The 21,603-nt window shown below is 42.8% G+C and overlaps 1 protein-coding gene across 1 annotated transcript in view; it reads left to right on the top strand.

The window, feature by feature from the left end:
- Window positions 1-3,964: 3,964 nt before the first annotated feature.
- LOC131206368 (terminal nucleotidyltransferase 5C) overlaps window positions 3,965-21,603 on the top strand; it is a 30,067-nt gene continuing 12,428 nt past the window's right edge. Inside the window, exons 1-2 of the mRNA XM_058198897.1 lie at window positions 3,965-4,015; window positions 5,148-5,850. Of these exons, the coding sequence (XP_058054880.1) occupies window positions 5,815-5,850 (36 nt within the window). The 5' untranslated portion in view covers window positions 3,965-4,015; window positions 5,148-5,814. The remainder of the gene's footprint in view (window positions 4,016-5,147; window positions 5,851-21,603) is intronic.

The raw sequence follows: 21,603 nt of genomic DNA, 5'->3' as shown, positions 1-21,603 counted from the left end.
CTTGGGAAAAACTGTCCGATAATTTACTTTTCGCAAATCGAAGAAAATATACATGCGTTTTAGTTAATTGTTGAGATAGTTTGTATTTTTATTTGAAGTTTTCTCCCCGGTGCACGACAATCGTAATCGTGTTAGGGTTACCGCACAGGTATTAACAACACATGCTAATGTAACCGACGCGAACGTCGTGGCCACTAAAGAACGTTTCGTGCGGTAATACTGACATAATACTCGTGCAAACTGGAAACAAGGTGATCAGCTGCTACCAAGTCAAGTAAACAGCTTTCAATTTTATCGACCTTCTTGGGCGGGTCTGGCGATTGGGTTTGATATGTACATTTATTAGTGCGCTCCGACCACTTTTTATTGCAGAATTTTCGACCTGCTTGCGCGATAGATTGTACCTGTTCTTTCCGATTGGACTACAACTATCACCTCGGACCTTGAAAGCAACCGTTCGGCAGTCTGCTCCGTTTTGGTAGGGAGCTCACCTTCACAGCCGATCGAATTTTCAGTTGTATGTTGCTTCATAATACGCTCTTGGCGAATGACACCCTTTCTCAAGACAAAAATACCAATTAAAATGTTTACTGAACTAGATAGAGAAGTGGTAAGGCTCATCGCGCTAGTTGAACTTAAATGTCACATTTGCGTTTCTGCAAAATTTTATATTATTTTTATAAGGTAGCGAGACATACGTCGACTGATTGTTTTTCTTATTACTTTCGGGCTTTTTCTCAAGGAGGAGGAAACTTTGCTGGAAGCTTTGCATTCTCAGATGTTTGTGAACTCCAAAATAGTTAACCAGCTGATCCGAATACGTTTGAAGACCCTGCAATACGTTTTGAAAGAAACTTTTAAACTTTCTGAAACAACTAACAAGTCGAACGTTAAAAGTATCTCTGAAGCCGCTGTTAGAGAAGTTAACGTAATAACGTTTGACAACATTTACGTTGCAACACGCCAACACATGCTCAGTTAAGCATGTTGTTAGTATACGACTGTCAGTAGGAATGTAGATAAATTCTCCACGGCCTTAACATGCGATGCTGATACACACATTCGAAAAATATTTGTTTGTTGCTGTAGTGACGCAGCAGCAAGTGGAAAGCTCTCGTTGGCTCCTTGGAAACGGTTAGAGAAGGTCACAAAGGATGTTTGCGGCGAGCTGACATTTGCGAGTAAAAAGCGAGCGCCAGTTGGAGATCCCTGAGTTCTTTTGGAGGACAGTATTGTGCGAGAGACAACGCGAAGGTTCTCGATCTTTCCTCTGCTCGTCGAACCGCTCCGCCATCATCAACATCGGAAGACCGGCTAGTGTTCTCCGACTCCGAGCCCCACAGCTCTTTCGGGAGCCGTTGGAGGAGTTGGGCGCTGAAATAGCCCTAATAGCCCGCGGGCGGTTTATAGACCGGTTTCCGATCCCAACAACCCAAACCGCGGCTGAACCGCTGCTGGGGGTGAGCCCGGCACGGCAGAACGGCTAGGCAGAACGGGCCCGAACAAAGGGCAGATCATTGCTGCGGAGGCCCGCGGAGCCGGGCGGGGGCGGACGGGGGCGGGACGGGGGCTATGCGATTGCAAGGCGGAGGTGGACGAAAACAACTTGTTGTGCCAACCGGTACGGCGGGGTCGTAATCTTCCTCGATGTGACCGCGGCCGCCCGCTCGACACTGCACGCGGTTTCGGTTGCCGGTTCGTCAAAGTGAATGGCGCAAAGTGAACGGCAACGGCTAGCGCACGACGGCGGCAGGCAAAGTCGCTCTTGGCAGCACCTTTTTGCCGCGTGACTTCGCAGGCCGCTGCTGCTGAAGGATTTTCTCGCGTATGCGCCTGCGTGTGTGCAGCACGCACGTGTACGTACGAAAGGGTAAAAGAGAGCGAGAGCCAGAGCGAAAGCGAGCGGAGGACAGAGAGGGACAGAGAGTGGAACGGTGCGTGCGTGTGAGTTCTGTATCGAGTTCCTCGGCAACATGACAAATGTTTCACGCAATCCGCTTCAATTCAAACTCCGGCCTCTGACAGCTTTTTGGACAGACGCCCGAAAACAGTGGCGATCTCTATGGCCTTCAAGATTATGGGGGTTCGGGAGTGATCCGTCAGGTAGGGTAATTGTTTTCAGTTGATCGGGTCGGTTAATCGAACTGTACCTGCACCGAGTAAAAGCCAGTAAATGCTTGCCAGACATGCAACCACGGCTTCTATGTCAAAACTGTGTCCAACATAACTTTTTTACGGTTAACATATTCAAAGCATGACATCTATGATATTTAAATTAAACAATCTGCTTCAAGCTTCACTGGATTTCTCTCACCGGATTTGCTAAATGCACGAAAACCAACTCGTCGTTGAAATTGTGTAAGATATACATGATCCATGACCTCAATTTTATAGATAGATTCTACAACTAACGTATACAGCTTTTTGGTGTAAAAATCCTCGTGGAGTGCATATTGAACAGAATTCAAATTTGATAACCTGATAAGAGTCAACGCAAAGAACCGCAAGGTGAACCGCGAAGCAAAGAACGACTGTGAACTGACGCATGTGTATAAACATGTACAAACGGGCAGTCTATCCTCTCCGTTTCAATGTTTTTAGAATATAACGGTACGTTGTGCGAAGATCGCCGTGCAACCAATAAAATCGTTCCACGGATTACGTCTCAAACCGTAGCATTCAAGATAACAACAAGCTGTGGTGTGGCGTGCGAAAATGGTGAGCGGTTTGGCGAGTTCAAAAACACATTATCACCAGCCGTTGTGTTGCGCCCATTTGTTACGATTATCAATGGTTTGGTTTGTGAGGTTTTTGTGCCCTTTTTTCCTAACCGTTATCAGTAGAAAGTTCAACAACGCTTGAAAAACGGATGCGTTTGCAGGGGGTACGGCACAATTGCTCTTTATGTGATACTTGCTTGCATCACAACCGATGGTGCCTTCAATTTACGCCATGTTTTCAGCGTTTTCGTTTTTTTCATTCACTTTGGCGTTTGCTGCTTCGTTCATTCTTTTTTTTTAATAAACCGCCTTCCCTCTCTCTCTCTCTCTCGCTGTTTCTTTCTCTGTCTTCCTCTGTCTTCCTCCCTCTCTCCCTTCATCTTTCATTCCGTTCTGTTACCTTACTCTTGCCTTACTTGGAGTAAAGTTTATTTTTCAAATTTTTGAATTATTTCGAATTTTAAATTAAATTAACAGAAACATAATAAGCAAATTTGGACTATGCTAATCGGACTATACTTAAACTAGGTTCACATTGCACCTCTGCGGTACGGGCGCAACTAGCAACTGTGTTGTTAGTATATTTCGGTGATAATACTATTAGCTCGCGCAGCGAATCGCTACGTAAACACCGTATCTCAGAACGAACTACATCGCGATCGACCGACTGTGACTTTTACAACCGGTTCTGTATCAACCGGCGCATAATAATCTAATCCTGAATACTGACACCTGTTCTGCGTATTTCGTTTGCTTAGTAGGTAGCATTATGCTCTTCGCTTACGCGGATACGCAACAAAAATTGAAAGTTCAGAGCGCTAGTAGCAAGGTGTGCGGGAGAGCGAGGTACTGCGTCTGGGCGACTAAAAGCGAAGAGCGCCCGCCACTCAGCAACTCGCGCGCTGCGGCGCTGGGCGCTGGGGTCACGCCGTTGAGTTCTCGGTCGTCCGTCGCCAGTCGCTCGGAGCAGGACGGAAGAGGTAACGAGCCACGATAGACAGAGACAGCGAGACCCTATTTGCTGGTGTGCGTGCCATCGATGGAAGTGCGGTGCTCAAATTCTGCCGAAATCCCGAACACGAAACGAGAGAGAGAGCAACTTTTCTCTCCCTCTCCGTAAACGACGTCATTCTCTTGAACATTCAACTTGAGTCGTGCCCATCGCCATTTCAGCGCGCTCGTCAAATCCCCATCGAGCATCAAGGCAATAGGCGCGTTTCATCGACGAGAAGCTTAAAAGTGAAAAAGTAACGTTGGTGCATAAGTGTGGTGAATTAGACGCTTTAGTAGACCCTGTAAGTGCGGCAAAAATCAACAACTGCAAACCTGCAACGGTACGAGTAATTCACTGTAGTTCGAGCAGAGTCAAAATCTTGCATATCGAACCGCCCTAAAGTACTGGTTCGGTAACGATCTACCGATTTATCGACTACGGTTAATTAAGTAATTTGAGCAGCACACAGAAACAAGCACTCTGACCATTTTTCCGTTCCTATGTGGTGGTGCGCTGCGAGTTTTTCTTGATTGCCTGTTTTCGGTACAATAAACGCAGCGTTAATTATCTTCGATTGGCGTGTCGCTGGAACCCAAGGTTATATTTTGCTCCCCTGCATCGCACGGTTTATCAGCAGCGGCCACGAATGGCAGAGATCAATAAATAGTCCGGTTGTGCTCGATGTCCCCGTGCCCGCCTACAGTTTCGATTGGTGATTTTTTCGACTTACCCCCTTAGAGACTACCAGAGAATCGTGTAGTTTTGGTGCAATGCACACGCGTGTCACAGTCCCGTGCTTCGTGCGAACGACATTTGAACAGGTAGTGGTAATGGTTAGAAACGCGCTCGTTTTCAGGCTCTCCGGTAGCAGATAGTCTCGGTTCGACTGAAAAAAATCTATCAGCTAGAGAACGAACGTGTGCACTGCTATGAAATGCAAACGCAATATTCGACCGGAGTACGTGACCCCGACAGAAGGAAGAGGTCAGCCTGGTACAGAGAGACCGGCCATTGCTGCGTGATACATCGCTCCCATCGCCAGTGAACCTATGTCGTCAGTAGAAAGGCCCGAAACCGTCTGCGCGCAGGTTGGGTGACATAAACGTGCTAAGAACTACACTCTCGGCTCGGGACAAAATGAGGCAGTGCGAACGAAATGGGACACGCACGCAAAGCACGGGCCGGGAGTCATTGATCGTGCACTTGGGTCGGACGTTGCACGTAAAATGACTTTGGCTTGGCTGCGGCGCCACCATATTGTCCGGCGGTGCAAAGTTCTTATCGTCCGGCGAGTACGAAAATTGCCATTGATACTGGTATCGTGGTTTTAGTGGCCACCGTAACAGTAATTACGCCAACGATCACAGAGACAAATAAAGAGACGTGTGGCCATTTTATTACTATTTGCGCCTAACTGGTTCATATCGTTTCAGGATTTTCCATAGTTTCCTAGGAGTGGCGATTCGGTTCGGACAAAACAGACCAAAGCTTGTTTAGTTTTACCAACTCCGCCGATACCGAATTAGTTGCCCCCTTGCCACCGATACACGGTCCTCACGCTAATTTGTGCGCGTAGCAGTTTCCAGCTCAGACAGTCCGACCCCCGACGAACTGCGTCATTCTCTCTTGTAGGGCACGAGGCGCAGGAAGTGAACTGCAGAAGTGACAACGAAACGTGTCTTCTCGAAATTCGAATCGAAATCGAACCAGCACACGTGTGTCCAGCGGAAGAAGTGCAAACACGTGAAACAGGGACGCCAGTGCGATCGAAGAAAGAAAAGCAGGAAAACGGGAGTTCCCGTAGCGTGTTGGTGTGCCCGGAAAAAGTGTACCTGCTGTTCTGCAGCAGTCCGTGCGGTCCCCACCGTGTGCAGCGCCAGACGAGGAGTGCGTTTCCCAATAACCACAGGCGTGAGCAGTGCGTGCGTGCGTTCGTGTGCCTCGGCCTGGCGAGCGGTGCTTTAGTGTTCAACGACAATCGTTCGGCCACCGCGGGGCTCACCTTGCCGAAGGCGTAGACGTGGATAGTTGTCGGGACGTGTGCCACCTGACTCGCTCTTCTCCTTTCTTACCCTTCTGATCGACGAAAAATTGGTTTTCATGATATCTGCTTGGATAAACCCCTATAATGAGAAGGTAAGCTAAAGGTTAAAGCTAAATTTTTAAATGCATTCAAACATATATATGATGCTGAAATGCTGATTGATTCAAGTGGCTCATTACTGTTATTATATTTCAAAGCAATCATTGCACTTGTAGTGCTCAATCGTGGCACTTTTACATTTGCTTTTCTAACGTGCAGTCATGGTAACAGCTAGAAAGACTATGTAATCTATGCACCATTTTTGAGAAACAGCTGTTTCGCATCTAGAATTGATGAGAAAGTTTTATGATTATTTTATGATTCTTTTTGAAAAGAAGGTTGGAAACTTTAGATGGAACTTTTTTTTGCAAATTTGACCCATTACCACGAGATGGAAAAGATTGTTTATTGTATGCTGCAAAGTACTTTTGAGTAAAGAAACTCCACTACCTCAATGCTATAGGCGTATGAAAATTGATGTTGTTTTAATATTAGTGTGTTAAAATAACTGAAGGCAGGCAGAAAATAATCTGTACCCTGCGCTTCGCATTATCATACCAACAACCACACTAATCTAATTTCTGTCTTTGTATCAGCGAAAATACACGTGGGGGGGGCTCATAGGTAATGCGTTGCACTTACGCGTGACCGGACCCTGGTACGCGGTGCAGAGACCAACAGCAATGCTACCGCTGATTTCTAAGAGGTGCAAAATAGAGGAAAACGGAAAACCGGCAACAATGAACTGAACCAACAACCGAGATCGTGAAGAAAAAGGAAGACACTACGAAAAGTTGGCGCGCTATGGAAAGTTAGAAAAATCGAGTATACTCATTGCTTAAATTCAGCGTGGTCAGTCAGCCATTGAAGCTACACGGATCGCGCTGATGGAAAGAAGGCGAATGCTTTCTCTCTTCACTGTTCATACCACTTTTCTCTGCGCCGGCTCCCATCGTCCTCACGAACCAAACTATGTTGGACGTCACTTGTAGTGTCTTAGTTGGCTTCTGCGATATTGGCCATACCAAAAGATACGAACCACCTACGCTTCTGGCTACGTGCAACAATTTTTCAACAAAACAGTTATAGCTACGCAGTTCCGAAGGTCCATTACCATCGGGCGCATCAGAGTGTTCAAGTAGTCTGGGTATGTGTTGTTAGTGATTTCACTGAAAAGCCTTATGTTGCTTCGACATTTTGTTACTGTAGTTGCACTCCTCTTTTCCTCCTCGCCATCCACCCAACAAAGCGCACACGCACATCACCCATCATCTCTGGCCACGTGGCATGGCATGTCGTTTGCTTGTTTGCTCAAATTAAAGCGATTTTTATGTTTGAGGAATGCCGCGTCACTGCAATGGCTGCAAGAAATAAATATAAGGGAAACGTGCAATTTGGAAATCTTCGATTTGCTGTACGTGTTTTCTGTGCGGGTCGTTAATAGCAACCAGTGCTGCAATGCATGCTGGCTGGCTTACGAAGTACCCAACATTTGGATTATAGTTCGCTAGAAGTTAGAAGAAATGTTATTCTTTTACTACCCTTTTGGCCTGTTGATTCATGCGATTCGATGGAGTGGTGAGAAACAACAACAACCGATAGCATGATGCACCACAGTTTTGGTATGCATGAAATCTATAAATAGTATCGCTTGAGAAAAATCGTTGCATAATTTTTGACTTGTAATACAGTTAGTAGGCCCTGCCTGCCTCTTAAGCGATGGCGAATGAAGAAAACAAATCTTTCAACAAATCGATCAACCAATCTAACAGTGATTATGTTGTGGTATAAAGGTTATTGTACTTATGGTTTGCTCTTGACCGTCTAATCGTAACCTTGATCGTGTTCGTTCGTGTTCGTGTACCGGATTGTTCTTCGAATCTGCTTCAAGTGCAAGTACAATGAGATTGACGTTAATTAACATTAGTGCGTAAAACATGGTTGCCAATCCCACAAATTCTCAACGATCTGCTATTCACACTCTTAGCAGCAAATGAATGTATACACAATGGAAAAAGAACCATTGTTTTTTGAACCGTAGTCAACAAAGCAGTGTTTGTGTGTTGATGTAACATGTGTGCAAGAATTTTTACATGGACAATTCGTGTGAACCTCAATACATTTGGATGGTGTCTAATCGAGTCTTCGATACGGGCTTTTCAGTTAATTTTTGTATCCTTATCGAATATGGTCCACTCTGGTCTGAACACTTGAGCAAGAGTTTGAAAGCGATAAAACCAACATGTTGTAAGACAAAAATATAAGCTAATTACAAATGTTCCACAAAATGATTCTTTTCATTAACTACATTATTGAAACAACGAACGTGCGAAAAACCTAGTATTTGGTTTTGTCAGGAAACTATATCGGTTATGCCTTCACGGAGTTTTCTCCGACCGATAACACAACAAACACACTATTCTAGTGAGTATGCACAGCTGTGCAGTGTGACTTCCACGTGACACTCGGGCAACGTTTATCAGGCGGATTAAATTGAATGTTTCAGCACTGTTTTTAATATCCTTCATATGCATGCTGTGCAATCGATTGCGCTAATCGCTTTAACGATCTGCCAGGTCCAACCAAGACTGGTATGAGAATGGCGGATAAAGAATATCTTAGAATCCCAGGATTTTCTACGGCGAATGAAATGATGTTTAGCTGGAAAAGTTAATGATATTCAGCTGTACACAGAAGGAGCCGGTCCCAGAGTAATTCTCGACGGAGAGCCGAAACTACAAACTTCATCTTTGATGTTGATTGCTCATGTATTTCCAGTGCGATTAGGCACGCTTATCGTGAAAACCAACTTGAAAACACCTGACAACAACATTATGATAATAACCGAAAACAGACTGTTTTCGATAATCGGTATTTGTGATGGGGTGGCGCGTATTGAAGATTGGTTTATCAGCTGAAAAACACAACAACACTGCCTTCGATGTTTACGACCCGTGTTAGGCCAAATCGTCTGCATGCCACATCGACCGAAGTAGGTATACCTGATACTTTACTTTACTCGTAATCTCTACTTTTGATGTCGATGATAACACGTTGACAGGGTTTTCCTGCACTTTGCTGACGCTCAGCGTTATTCCCATAAGGCTACGGCTGTAAACAAGGAACATGCGTGTGGCTGTGTATATAAGTGAGATTTACTATTATTTTAGAGATAATAAAAATGCACTAAATTGTATTTCCAAACGAGTTACTGTTTAGTTTGTATATTTTCTATTGAATTTCAAAAGCTTAAAACTTCCGGTAACATAGTCAGATATTTAGTTTGCTGAACTGCATTGCACGACACATTAGAGCCCCCATCTGATAAGCATTTTGACGATGCATTGTCGTAATCGTCTAATAGCCTTCAAAATACATTTTGTTCGGTGCAACACACAGCTTACTCTAAAAATGTGATTGATTGGGGGAATGACCTTCGCTGACATTTGCACAGGTGAAGAAAAAGAAATGGCTCGCGTGTTACGTCTTTAAAAATATTCTGAAACTTCTTTAACAACGTATTAAGCACCAACTTAAAGTTTTGTTGAAACACAATCAATCGGCGCAGCGAGCGAGCCACGTCTTCAAAGTTTAATTACCGAAATTTATGTTTTAAATTTCAAGAGTTGCATCATCGAGATTTGGGTTGTTTTTGGGGATGTTTATGCCAACGCCAGGATTCGCCAACAAAACACCGGCCGGTGTTTTTATTGCTATTGATCTATCTTTGCTGCTCTTGGTTTGCCTTGAAACTGCCTTGTCTTGGGGACAAGGACTTGTGCTCGAATGACATTTTTTTCGCACACGAACAGTAGCAACGAACGAAGGGGCTTCGGGCTAGGTAGGTGCAAGGCAAAATACCTGCGACACCGCGAGGGTGTCGTCACAGTGTTGTGTCAGGTTGGGCGAAAACAAGTTACAAAAACGTTTGCAAGTTACGTTTTACGATATTTCAGGTACAAACAAATGTTCCAACATAGAGCGAAATCAAAGTTGGAAATTAATTTATTTGAACTAGCCAAAACAGAGAACGCAATAGCAGATATGCTTTTCTGATTCTTGTTCCATCGTTCTGGTTTATTCTAAGAAAGAAACTTGAACCGTCCATTGAAAAGTAAAGTCTGTTGAAGCCAAAGAAGATTAACAGTGGCTCCTCTTGTGCATATGCGGCAGTAAACCTCATTGCTTCTTTGGCATGCAAACTAGGAAACGAATTCGAGTTTTCTTGCGCCGTCCGAATGCAGTGAATGGTACCATCGCAGCATCGCAAGCTCCTTGATTTTTGCACCGATATCTTACGGTAAACAGTACCGTAAGGCCCAAATAGAGATTCACGACGTCGCAGCGAATGTAGCCAAGGTTTGCGACAAGCGGCGAAAAGCTAGCAAGGCACACATTCAGTACAAAAATATGTGCCGAATCTATTTATAACGTCCAACGGTGCGCAAGATAACTGGCTCCTTGTCAATGAGGGATGCATAGTTCCGCGAAACGGGCGGCAATCAAGCATTTGTCGTCGTTCATCGTTGAGGTTAAGGTGGTGGTAGTTCCTCACGAGATTTTTCTTCGCACAGCAACTGCTTTTGAAGCTATTGTGTTAGGCACATCCTTGTGGATGTTCCTTGAATGCATTGTATTGAACGTGTTAAAGGTGCAGTGCCACTTCATTTGAATTTTAATTATTTACAAGGAAATTCATTTTCGCGATTGATGAAGAACTGTTTGCAAATAATTTTTAACTGATCCCAACGGTCTGACAAATAAACATTCGTCATATTTTTGACAAGCGTCGAAGACAAAATGGAAAACTAAAACATAGCTTTTCATCAGAAGAGTACAACAATTAAATAAAATGTTTCTACAACGCTCACGTAAATTTCCCTTCGAATATTTTGACCCGCAAGGATGCGATGCATCATTTGGTTGTTGAACTGAAACATCAGACTACTCTTTGTCGTACTTATAATAAATTTTCATCACGGCTTGACTTTAATATGTTCCTTAATCAGTGTCGTGATGTTTTTGCTTTCATGCCTTCATAGTAACTATTTCATTCATGTTACTGTTTCAGTCATGTTTTCATTCGGTTACCAGCTTCTGCATTCGTTTCGCCAGTGGTAAGGTAGCTCGTCCGTAGATTATCCGTCTCACTGCAACGATTAATCGATTTCTATGCGAAAGACGTCATCTTAAACCTCGACAATGCATCAACCCTTACGGTTGATCAACTTGCAATATTTTAAGTCAGCGGTTAATGGGGCTCTACCCATTCTAATAAAAAATCAATTAATAAATCGTACCACGTAAATGTAAAGAATCTGTTAATAAGCTAATATGCTATTACGTATCTAAGCGAACTTTGCAACATACTTTAATTTATTTAGGACAAAGGACAAATATTGTTGCAAAATATCAACCTTCCATGGCAGGTACACAACGTGTTACCAATGAACATACAGCTAACGAGTGTACTTTCCACTGCAAAGTAGTAATAAAAATGAAAACAACTTTGTTATTTATTTCTGACAATACCAATTTCTGGCAATGTTATTTATTTCATATTTATTTTTTCAATATCATTACCTTATGTTGATGAAGATATCTGCGGATAAATCTGGAATGTGTATACTGTTCTGTAATTTTTTATTGTTTAAAACAATCTGCACGACTTGCTTGGATAATTCTACACGACATGCTAGTTTAACATGTTAATGGAAAATCCATAATAGCAAGGATGAAGGCTTCCTGACGTTTTTACCGTATTTTTTTTTTCTATTATTCCCTATTTGGACCCTATTTTTCGACCAACTTAAAAACGAACTGTTGTTACTTTGTAGATGTTACCACACACATGTGTGAGTGTCGGTCAGTCGGTTAGGACCAACAAGCGTATCGTCTGGGCTACCCCACGTGATGTCGATATGCTCGTTCCGCCAACATTCAGTGCCCGACCTGGTCCATATGTGACGCCAGACATTTATAATTAAATTGGCGCCCAGCTCTAAACAGTCTATTACTACCACTGGCGACGTAACACACACTAGGAGGTGGCTGTCGTTATTTGAATTACGATACCGCCAGCTTCATGGAACGCTGGTGGTTTAGCGGATGTGAAATATTTCCCGACAAAACTACCGAGTCGGCTGAAAACGAATTTGGAAAATCCTAGGCATTGCGGTTCGATCAATAAAAGCGAAATTTGTTTCCTAATTCTCCATATGGTGCAAGCACAGGGCAACATGTAATGCTGAAAAATAACTAGCAATTTCTCCTTGCGATCGCGAATTGGATTTAGTCTAATTTTCTAATTTTCTAATCTATTGAAGGTTTAGTCTGATTTTCTTCCGAGACCTTGTTGTTTGTAAGAATAAATGATTCTTCGAACAGTTTTAAAACATGTAGAAACCATCTGATTAGACACTGGAGGAAAAAACTGTTTAGGTAGAGTTGTGTGCAGTGTCAAGGAGTCTTCTGCTGATATTGCGGGTTCAACGGGTTCATTGCTGGGCAGCTTTTTGATTATGACCGTTTCTTTAATTCATTTCGCAACAAGCACACGCCACTACAAAAATTAGTGGTCCATGACACAACAGATTAGTATTTGTATTTGTAATTCAAATACTAATTCTTAACGTAACAAATATTACAGGAAAGTTATACAAAGCCTTGTATCTGTGCAATGCTTGTACTGAATCGTACGAAAATGAGCTACCAGTTGCATTCATGAACTGGTGAACCTTTTCGGCGGTGGTTCTCACTCTGGTAGCTCATTTTCTTTTTCGTCTACGTCCGAGCTTTCGCCGTTTAAAATTTGAGATCCTATTTCACAAATACAATCAACTGGTTTCTGTACAAATGATCAAAAAAATTTATCCCAAAGAGAGATGCATTTTCCTTGGTTTCTGTTGCGGCCTCTCGTTTCTTTAACTTTACTTCTCTCTGTCTATAACTTTTCCTTTCTCTCGCAGCGCACTCTCGCGATTCTCGCCAACTCGTTTTTACTCGGAACCAATGTTTGGCACACAAGTCTTGGGCGATGTGTGGGCGATTGAGAAAATTCGCTCTGAGTCAAATGCACTGCAGCGACGTCGAGTGACGAAGATTACAATGTTGGCCAGTAGAGTCGTAGAAAATATTCCCTCTGGGCTCTGAAAAGAAAAGCCGACGTTTTTCTACCATATGGTACGCTAAATGCCTATGGCATTTGCATTATAATCGGGAAATGATAGATGAATTTTAAGTTTCGCTATTGCGTAATATCGGACAGCTCATTAAACTCTCTCATGAACGGCCAACTCACTCGAGCTCAACATGAAATTGTATAATGATGTAGCAAACTTTAAGGATTTGTTTTAGCTTATTGCCTTTGCATATATTTTTAAGAAAACAACAAATTATTTGCGTTGCATCTTTAATTGGACAATGGTCATCGTTCGTTCGATTTAATATTTTAGATGTGTTGTGAAATATAGTTTAATTCTAAGTGTGCGAAAATCACGTTGTCAATCAATCTCAAATCTCGAAGGCTTCGCAATGAAAACCATACGTCGCTATATTAACCAGTTCAAAATCCGTACTGGAAGCTGATTGCCTTGTTCCAACCATGTGGTCAAATGGAATGCAGACTCTGCTAAGGCACGATGAAGGCCACTGAACTACTTTCACTTTTACACCTGTCGAAATCTTGAGCCGCAGTGGAGGGGTTGCAGTGTCGCTCTGAGAAGAGAGAGCGGAGCTTCGGAGCAACACTGGGCCACACGATCACATTGCGCAACAACGCATAACCCGCTTTTTGCGGTGCGTCGTTTGTTTTCACCGTAACCTTGACATTTCTGTTGCTTCAGCGAAGGGGAAGTTACTTATGTGTTATTGAAAAAGATGGATATTTTGTTGTTCCATTAGCAATTAGAAGGGATAATGTACTTATTGGCGGACAAAATATTGTTTGAGATTGTCTATTTCATGCTTACTAGTAAGCAAAAAATGTAATGTTGATTAATAAGTTTTTTTAAAAATAGAAAGCAAACGTTGAAAATAACGATAAAAATGTTTAGCTCTCGTTATGTGCGTATCCAAAATAGATGTTTAGGAAAGGCTATGGCTTAAATGGCTGAAGAACAATTCTGGAATGATTTAAAGTGTGCAACTAAGAATATTATGAAAACATTATTCTGCAATTATAATAAAATTATATTGCATAAATCCACATTTTTTACCAACAATCGGGTTTAACGTAACGATAATGCTTCATAATGCACTTTATATCAATGCTAATTTGCATGATTCTGGCACATAAAATAATGCAACAATCTTTGATTCACATAAAAACAGTTAACCGTAACCTTTTCCTGTTCGTTTGGCTACGTGCTTTGTATAAATTCTTGCTATCACACGTTTCAATATTCGACCTGGAAACAACGTGTCCGTAGCAATAAAGTAAACCACGTTTTGTCTTTCAGCTTGTGGGCGTTGTTTTATCGCGAAACATAAGGCGAATAAAAACACTAACCACAGAAGCAAACCAATGCCGATCTACATTGAAAACCTATTGTATAACTTGTTTTCATATCCGCAATTTGCGTTTAACGTACAAAGTAGGAGCACCTAACACACATCTCAAACCCCAAAAAAAACCTAAGGGAATTGTACTATAGATCATTTATAGAAAATGCTTAAGAAATAGAAAATACGCTGTACCTTTCTTACTGTCCTGTCCGTTTATGTTTCTCTTAGTCGTAAAAGTTGCGACGTGTGGTGGGTTGAATCTAATCGTGTACTGCTTAGCTAATTGGATGCTAAAAATGATTCAATGCCGGCGATTCTTCCGTCCTATTGCTGCATCCTTGCATACTTTTGCATACATACTGCATACTTTTGGGCACAACTTTTGGACTTTTGGATACAAATTATAATAGCGAGACAAAGAAAGTGCGTTTTACAAAACCCCAAAATAAAATGGTCTCCTTTTTGCTCCATGACGGTGTATTATCAAGCAACCCGACGACAAAATAATCAATCAAAGAGTGGCTTGTACCATTACGCTATTATCAATTAGCTGCCAACAATTTGATGATCGACATTGGCTCGAACTTCGGTGTGTAGAGCTGTGAGGGGGCAAGGGGAAGAGAAGTCCCACTGCTACACAGCCATCAAGGAGGAGAAATGGAAGGAAATGGTATCCGGTCGGAAGGGTGCCGCCAAAACTTGTAAGTTGCACGAAGAGGTTTCTTGTTTGACAAACAACATCGTATTGGAGGAAATGTTCTTATCATCATGGTATCTAGATAGATGGTTAACGTCCATTGCTGTTCACTGTATACACACTGACTGTTTTTCTTTTAAATGAAATTTACGTTGTACTATTTCAACAAAGCCACGCGTACAATAAAAATGTGCAAACATACCCGGAACACAATCACATCGTATTTCACACCGCTGGTAGAACTCGTGCGTTAGTTATGTCGTTTTCCGTGGCGTGAGTATGAAGATTGGCTTTAGCCGGACGACGTGGTTGCAAAGTTTTCGTACACATAATGGGGCTATTTTTCCCATCGCCTGATCGTACTTCGCGGTGAACAATGTTGTCCCTGCAGAGCGGTCTTCCATTAGTACATTCGGGGCTGCGGTTTTCTTGAGAAGCAGCTTCTAGAGACAACGCAACTTTAGAACACTCGCTAAATTACTGTCGTTTCAAGGTGAGCGGTTAGTGCTTCAGGTGCCAACTATTGCTCCCAAGACAACCAACAACGCATCCCTGTTGTTGGTGATCGTAGGGATGCAGACGTTCGAACTGAAGAGAAGCCAACGAACATGAATGATTTCATGTTATTTCGCTGTAAACGGTTGGTGAGCCACAGCATTGGTGTCCACGTTTGGCGATTGTAGGAAGATGCCGGATGCGGCAAGGTTGTTGCCTACGTTGTTAGGCGATACTAACAGTATGCAGTACGATCACGATCGGAAGGCCCCAAGGTTAGCCACTTCTGCTGAATCGCTGTAGCGTAAAAGAATTTTATGCAATTCCTTTTGGTCGCCCGAGGTGCCATGTGACGATTGAACACCGTCAAAGGTACTGTCGAGGTATAGCTATTAAATTTAATGTAAAACACAAATAAATTAAATTTCATCACCGTAAAACTACAACGTTGGCCAAGCACAATAAAATAATCAAACTGGCGAACGCAAGTTTGCCAATAAGTTATTCGATATACTCAAAAGTTGTTTTAACACAACTGCTCAAGAATTTCAGTTGAATATTCGGTTTCGTGGAATGAACCGTGGAATAGGAAAAAAATGAATAGAGAAAAAACCCAAGACAAATGGACTTTTAATGTACTCATGTTATATTTGTTCACATGATATTGAAAGTGCCGGAAAAATGGAATGAAGTTGAATACAATGTGGTATGGGTGATGCCTCAGTGCGGTTACTCAGTAGACGAAATATTTTATTTAAGAGTAATCGGCACTACTATTCGTTTCAATTTCAAGAGCAGCATTCAATTCGACATTCCCATTCGTCTTATGTGTAAATTAAATATTTTTAAGAAGAATTCATTACTTATACCCTCCGATAATTATTAGCGTCAAGCAGTTACGAGTATCGAATGCAAAAAACAGAAACTGTACGTTAATTCTTATTTTGTCTTACTTGCCAATAACTGTTTGGCCTGTCGGTGTTTTTGCGCCTTAGGTTATCGCAACCTCAACAACCTTTTCTTACTAAATAGCACTGGATGGGTGACAAATGGAACAATCAATCATTGCAATACCATTATGGATCACGACTAAAAAAAAAATATGATAAGAAAACGTCTATCTATAAAACCCCCACTTGCCTGTGTATCCATTTGATTTGTACGCTTAACGTACAATTTGTATCATTACGTTCTGTCGATCGTGAACGCGCTGCTGTTTCGAGCGATGGACAATGTTGGATTTCAGTGGTCAAACCATAAGCTCACGGTTTGAAAAAGGTTGCAATCGGCACCACAACGGTCACTTGGTCGTGGTTCTGGCTCCGATGCGTGTGTTTAATATTTGCGCGCTCATTCATTTGCTACGCCTCGCAAAACAGGGGACTGCTGACTGCGGGCCGATCGTTCGATTCGCGGGCCCCGCCATCCATTAACGGTGTGGTGAAAAGCGATGGCTATGTACATTGCCCAATTTCAATCTCAGGTGACACGGTCATGGGCAGCCTTGCGTTTTGCTCCTCGCCCCACCACTACTCTAGGGCTAGTTGGAAAATCAACCCACTATGCACTATGCAGCGCACATCGCGTCGATACGCGTCCGCCAGCCGTTGATGGCCGGCGCACAATTTGGCAATTTTTCGTGTTCGCCTCACTACTTCCCATTCGCTGCGCTTGCATAAGCCTATGTGGCGCACTGCCACCTGAAAGCTTGCCCCCGATGCAGACCAGTTGCTGCTGCCCAATAATAATGGCCACGCTCGTGGTTTGCAAAGGTAAGCGAAGTAAATTGGTCTTGCGTTTCGTTGCTTGCTCGTCACCCTCCGTAGTCCTTCCCGATCGCCAGTTTTTGGTGTTGCGAAAGAGTAGAAAACGTGGTGGGCCCGATCGGTTGGTTGGTTGGTAGGTGCTTAGCTCGTAGGCAAAAAGAGTGAAAAACAGCCATTTCTACGCTGCCTTATGCACGGTGGCGCTGCTAAACGCCAACTGCATGATGCGGTGAACCGAAGCGGTGTTTAGTGAATTACGATTGCATTAATCGTTGCTTGTTACGGGAGCGAGCGTTGTTTGAAATATGTTTGGCGACACAGTTTCCAGTCTCTGCACAGCGCCGCCGCGCGATCTGTTCGATCATCCGATCAACCAACGCAAGTTCTGCGCAAGTTTAACCTGAACATTTTTGGACACTCAAATACGCTCGGTGAAAGCGTTACTGTCCGATCAGAGTGTGTTAATAAATATTCAACGATCCCATAATGTACAGGGGAAGGGAAGGATGGTCGATCCGGGTCGATAGTGTTCGATGCCACGGGGGGTGGTGACACGGAACAGCCCGGGGACTCCGTACTTTTATTAGTGCACGTGCTGCCCTGTTGATGTTGATCGGCGATCGTTTGTGTTTGCGTTTGCACTTAGGACTGTGAGTGTGAGTGTAATGTTTGCGGCATTTCTGCCATCGACTGCAAACAGTGGCACTAATTGAGGCGCTTATTATCTTAATTGAAAATTGTGCAGTATGCAGCAAGATGACATTTTTTTTTCTTCCTCCGAGTTCTGCTCCGCACACCACAACAGGGTTCCTGTGTAGAACGCGTCCAGTTCAAATTCCTGTACGTCCGATTGATAAAAAGATCCCCGACTTGGGAGAGCGACCTTAGCGGCCTTAAGCTGGGTGAAAAGGTCGTGAAACTGTTGATCAACCCTGGACGGTGGATGGTCTTACGAGCGGTACATGGTTTTCACGAAGGAAAAACCGTCAATCTGCTGGCTTTTTGCGTTCTTCTGCGGGTATGCATTGTTGGTAGACGCCAGAGACCTTCGGCGTGCGAATGGAGGAAGAATGACTTGCTACACGGGGCGGTGGACCGGAGCCGCCTCATGACTTTTCCCGTCATGTGGTTCCGTCGGTGCATTAACGTTCGTACCACGGTTACGCAATGACGCCTAATCGGCATATGCGTAGATTCTACTACAGGGTTTGTCTTTAGTGTCGCCGTTTGGTCCACGTTCAAGCATACACCGGTTCCAACGCTGCGATCAAAAGGTCCGGATTTCCCCGTTTCATTCGCATTGGTCATTGTTTGCTGAGCCAATTGTCTTGGAGCAAGTTGTTTGCGAAGGCAATTGTGGAACACATCTCTTTAAATGACATTAGGTTCAGTGCTTTTGTACAATCCCATAAATCTCAATCCACATGAGTCTGATCAATCAATTATCAAATCGAATGGTACCGAAATCTTTTACTTGATGATCGATGTAAAAGATGTTTTTACTTCCAAAGTCTATTTTCTATCTTTGGTTCTATTTCTAAGATTGCTAAAAATATATAACAAAGAATACTGACGTCGTTCTAAACTTCACTAGATGCTTCAATCACTCTTTAGCTCAAATGATTCCCAACAAGTTACGGGAACAAACACCGAATTTTCGGCAATCAATATTTAGGGGGAATTGATGGTGACAATGGTTCAGAGGACGAAATAACAATTCAAATCACAAATTCGAGTTACCGGTCAGCTAGTTTCGTATTGGATTGCGGAAAGTGTTTGTTTTCAACGACCAATGGAAAGCTCAGCTTCGCTCACTACAATGTACAGTACGCGGTACCGTCACGGCTGCGTCACTATTGTGCCGCCGTGGCACCATCTGTTGCCACCGCGTAGGAGGTTACATAAAAACGAAGGCGTAGTGCGGGCTAGTGCTTGGTGAATGAATAACCAGCTGTACCCCGGAGTCAGTCGCAGTATGACTTTCCAACAGTTGGTACTGTTGTTAGCAGACTATAGACTAAAAGCATGCTTTCCAATGACAGCGCCTCGCGCGCGCGTAGGAAGTAAGGGGCCATGATGCGACCGACCCGAAATTTGCTAGTGTAAAGTTTTTGGGAAAGGCAATATAAATTGGACTAATCACGATGAAATAGTAAAACCACGAGGAATTTTAAATGTGCTATTCAGAGCAGGAAAATGATCGAGTTACTAAACCTACATTTTATACCATTACCTTGATCAGCGTTTAGCCCTCTTCAGCAAAGCAGTATTTATGTAAAGCCCTCCACCCTCCATTTAGTCATTTGTTTTCAGTTTAGGTCGAAACGTTTCACTGTCAAGTTTGGCTTTCGAGTATCCTGCTCGAATGCTGGATGTAAACCGGTACGGTACTTTCCTGTAACCAGCTGTTAACAGAACCGGTTACACATGATACAATGATGTTGCGCGTAGGTGGATAAAGTGTCCTGACACAACCCACAGGAAATAGAGATTCGCATTTGGAAGTTTTACAAAGCATCGCTACTCGTTTCTGACGCTGGCCAATTTAGTTCAAGTTCTGTTCGGTAACAGTAGCTATGTACCAGCGTATTCCCTTTCGCAGTCACTTTTTTGATTTAGATTGTTGATTTTATCTAAAGGCGATAATGAATTATGTGATTACTTCGTATTGTTGCGTGGGCTTTTTCACAAACGGTCAAAGAGCTGGGAGAGACCAACAAATAATAAAAACAGTAACCACAGTGGCTGATCACTTGGAAAACCGGTTGGACTAATCATTCCCCTGATACCGCTGTCAAAGTTGAAATTGATATGAACACAGGGCTATCTGACGCCAAAGTCATGGTGGGTTTAAAGTTAATCCATTTCTACGCCGTTTCCCCAGCAGATCGTTGATGGCAACAGAGACCCGATCATGCAACTGCAAGTATCCAGTGTTGAATAAGCGTTTGTTGGCATCTCTGAAGATCCGAAGCTAATCCATCTTATCGACGAATCTTTGGGAACTGTCTTCCGAATTGCCCAACATAAATACCACCATTTATTGCAATAGTTATGATCAAAATGAGATTTCGCGGCCGTACAACAGTCGCGTTATGTATAATAGACAATTTAGTTCCATTTACTTTCCACCTAAAGATGAAATAGAGGGCAACGGCCAAGTGTTCCTATTGCGAAAATCGTATTTGGATTCGTAGTTCAATGCAAAAATTGCTGTTTTTGCCAAAAAACTATTTCTACAAATCGATCTTATTGTCCTCGAAAACAAATGAATCGTTTATAAGAAATTTATTTTTGCTTAAACCTCTTGCGGTGTAAGGTTAAAATGTTCATAAGAGGTTGGTATCAAACAAATAAACTAGTAACAGGTTATGTTGGAATAACAACACTAAACCTATAACTGGATTACTCGAATGTCGGCCACGAGCCGGTAGTCGCACATTTCAGCATTCCTTCAGCATTCACGTGACGTGCTGCCAATAGTGGAAGTTCCGCATGTTAGGAAAACGAACTGTGCCGTCTATTTGCGCTACTTCTAGGCGGAAAACACAAATGCTCCCACGCTATGCTGCACGAACAGTTATGATGCACTACCCTCCCTCATGTTCGTTGGTTGAGAAAAGAGTACCTGGCAACGAGCGCAAAGATGTCGTGTGGAAAACCGAAACAAAACGTGACCGATCGCACTAAGCCACCACTGAGATCCCTGAAGCGCTTATTAGTTTACGATGGTCGTGAAACTATCATCAAAGGAAGTACTTTACGGTTTAATAAAAATATTATTTTAGTTTCGTGCTCTGTCGCAGCAACTACATTTGAAATTACATTGTTTGTAAGAAAGTCTCTGCACTCTGGCTGTATTTGTTTCATTTGCTGAAAACTGGCAATTAACGAGTTAGTGTCCAGAAATCGGCAAGTCTGGCCGATTTCAGGGATGGAATTCATAAATCATAAATTAAATAAGTAATCTCGTTGGAAGAAGTGTATTGAAGTTCAGGGAGATTATACTGAATAATAAAGAGCATTTCAAACCATAAAAACGCAAAACTTTTTGACCAGCCTGGTTCATCAGTTTTTTCATATAAAAGAAGACTAAAGACAAGCGACATATTTGATTGTCAGTTGAATCATGTATTTGTATGTTTAGCTGCTTAACTATGAGCTTACACACTTTATTTTCTATTTCATAAGTGCTGGTACGTAACAAATTCGAAAATTTTCCGTTTTAGTATTCGGTCATCAATAGATCGGTTTTGCGCATCGGCTGTGTGTTGCGATGTTATCTATAAATGTTATACAAGCGAGTGATAAAAGAAATTCCTTGTTTTGCTCCAAGAGCATCT

Source organism: Anopheles bellator, chromosome 1, assembly GCF_943735745.2.
Source record: "Anopheles bellator chromosome 1, idAnoBellAS_SP24_06.2, whole genome shotgun sequence".
Taxonomy (NCBI): domain Eukaryota; kingdom Metazoa; phylum Arthropoda; class Insecta; order Diptera; family Culicidae; genus Anopheles; species Anopheles bellator.
Note: the sequence above shows the minus strand (reverse complement) of the source record. Positions and strands in the feature narration are given on the sequence as shown.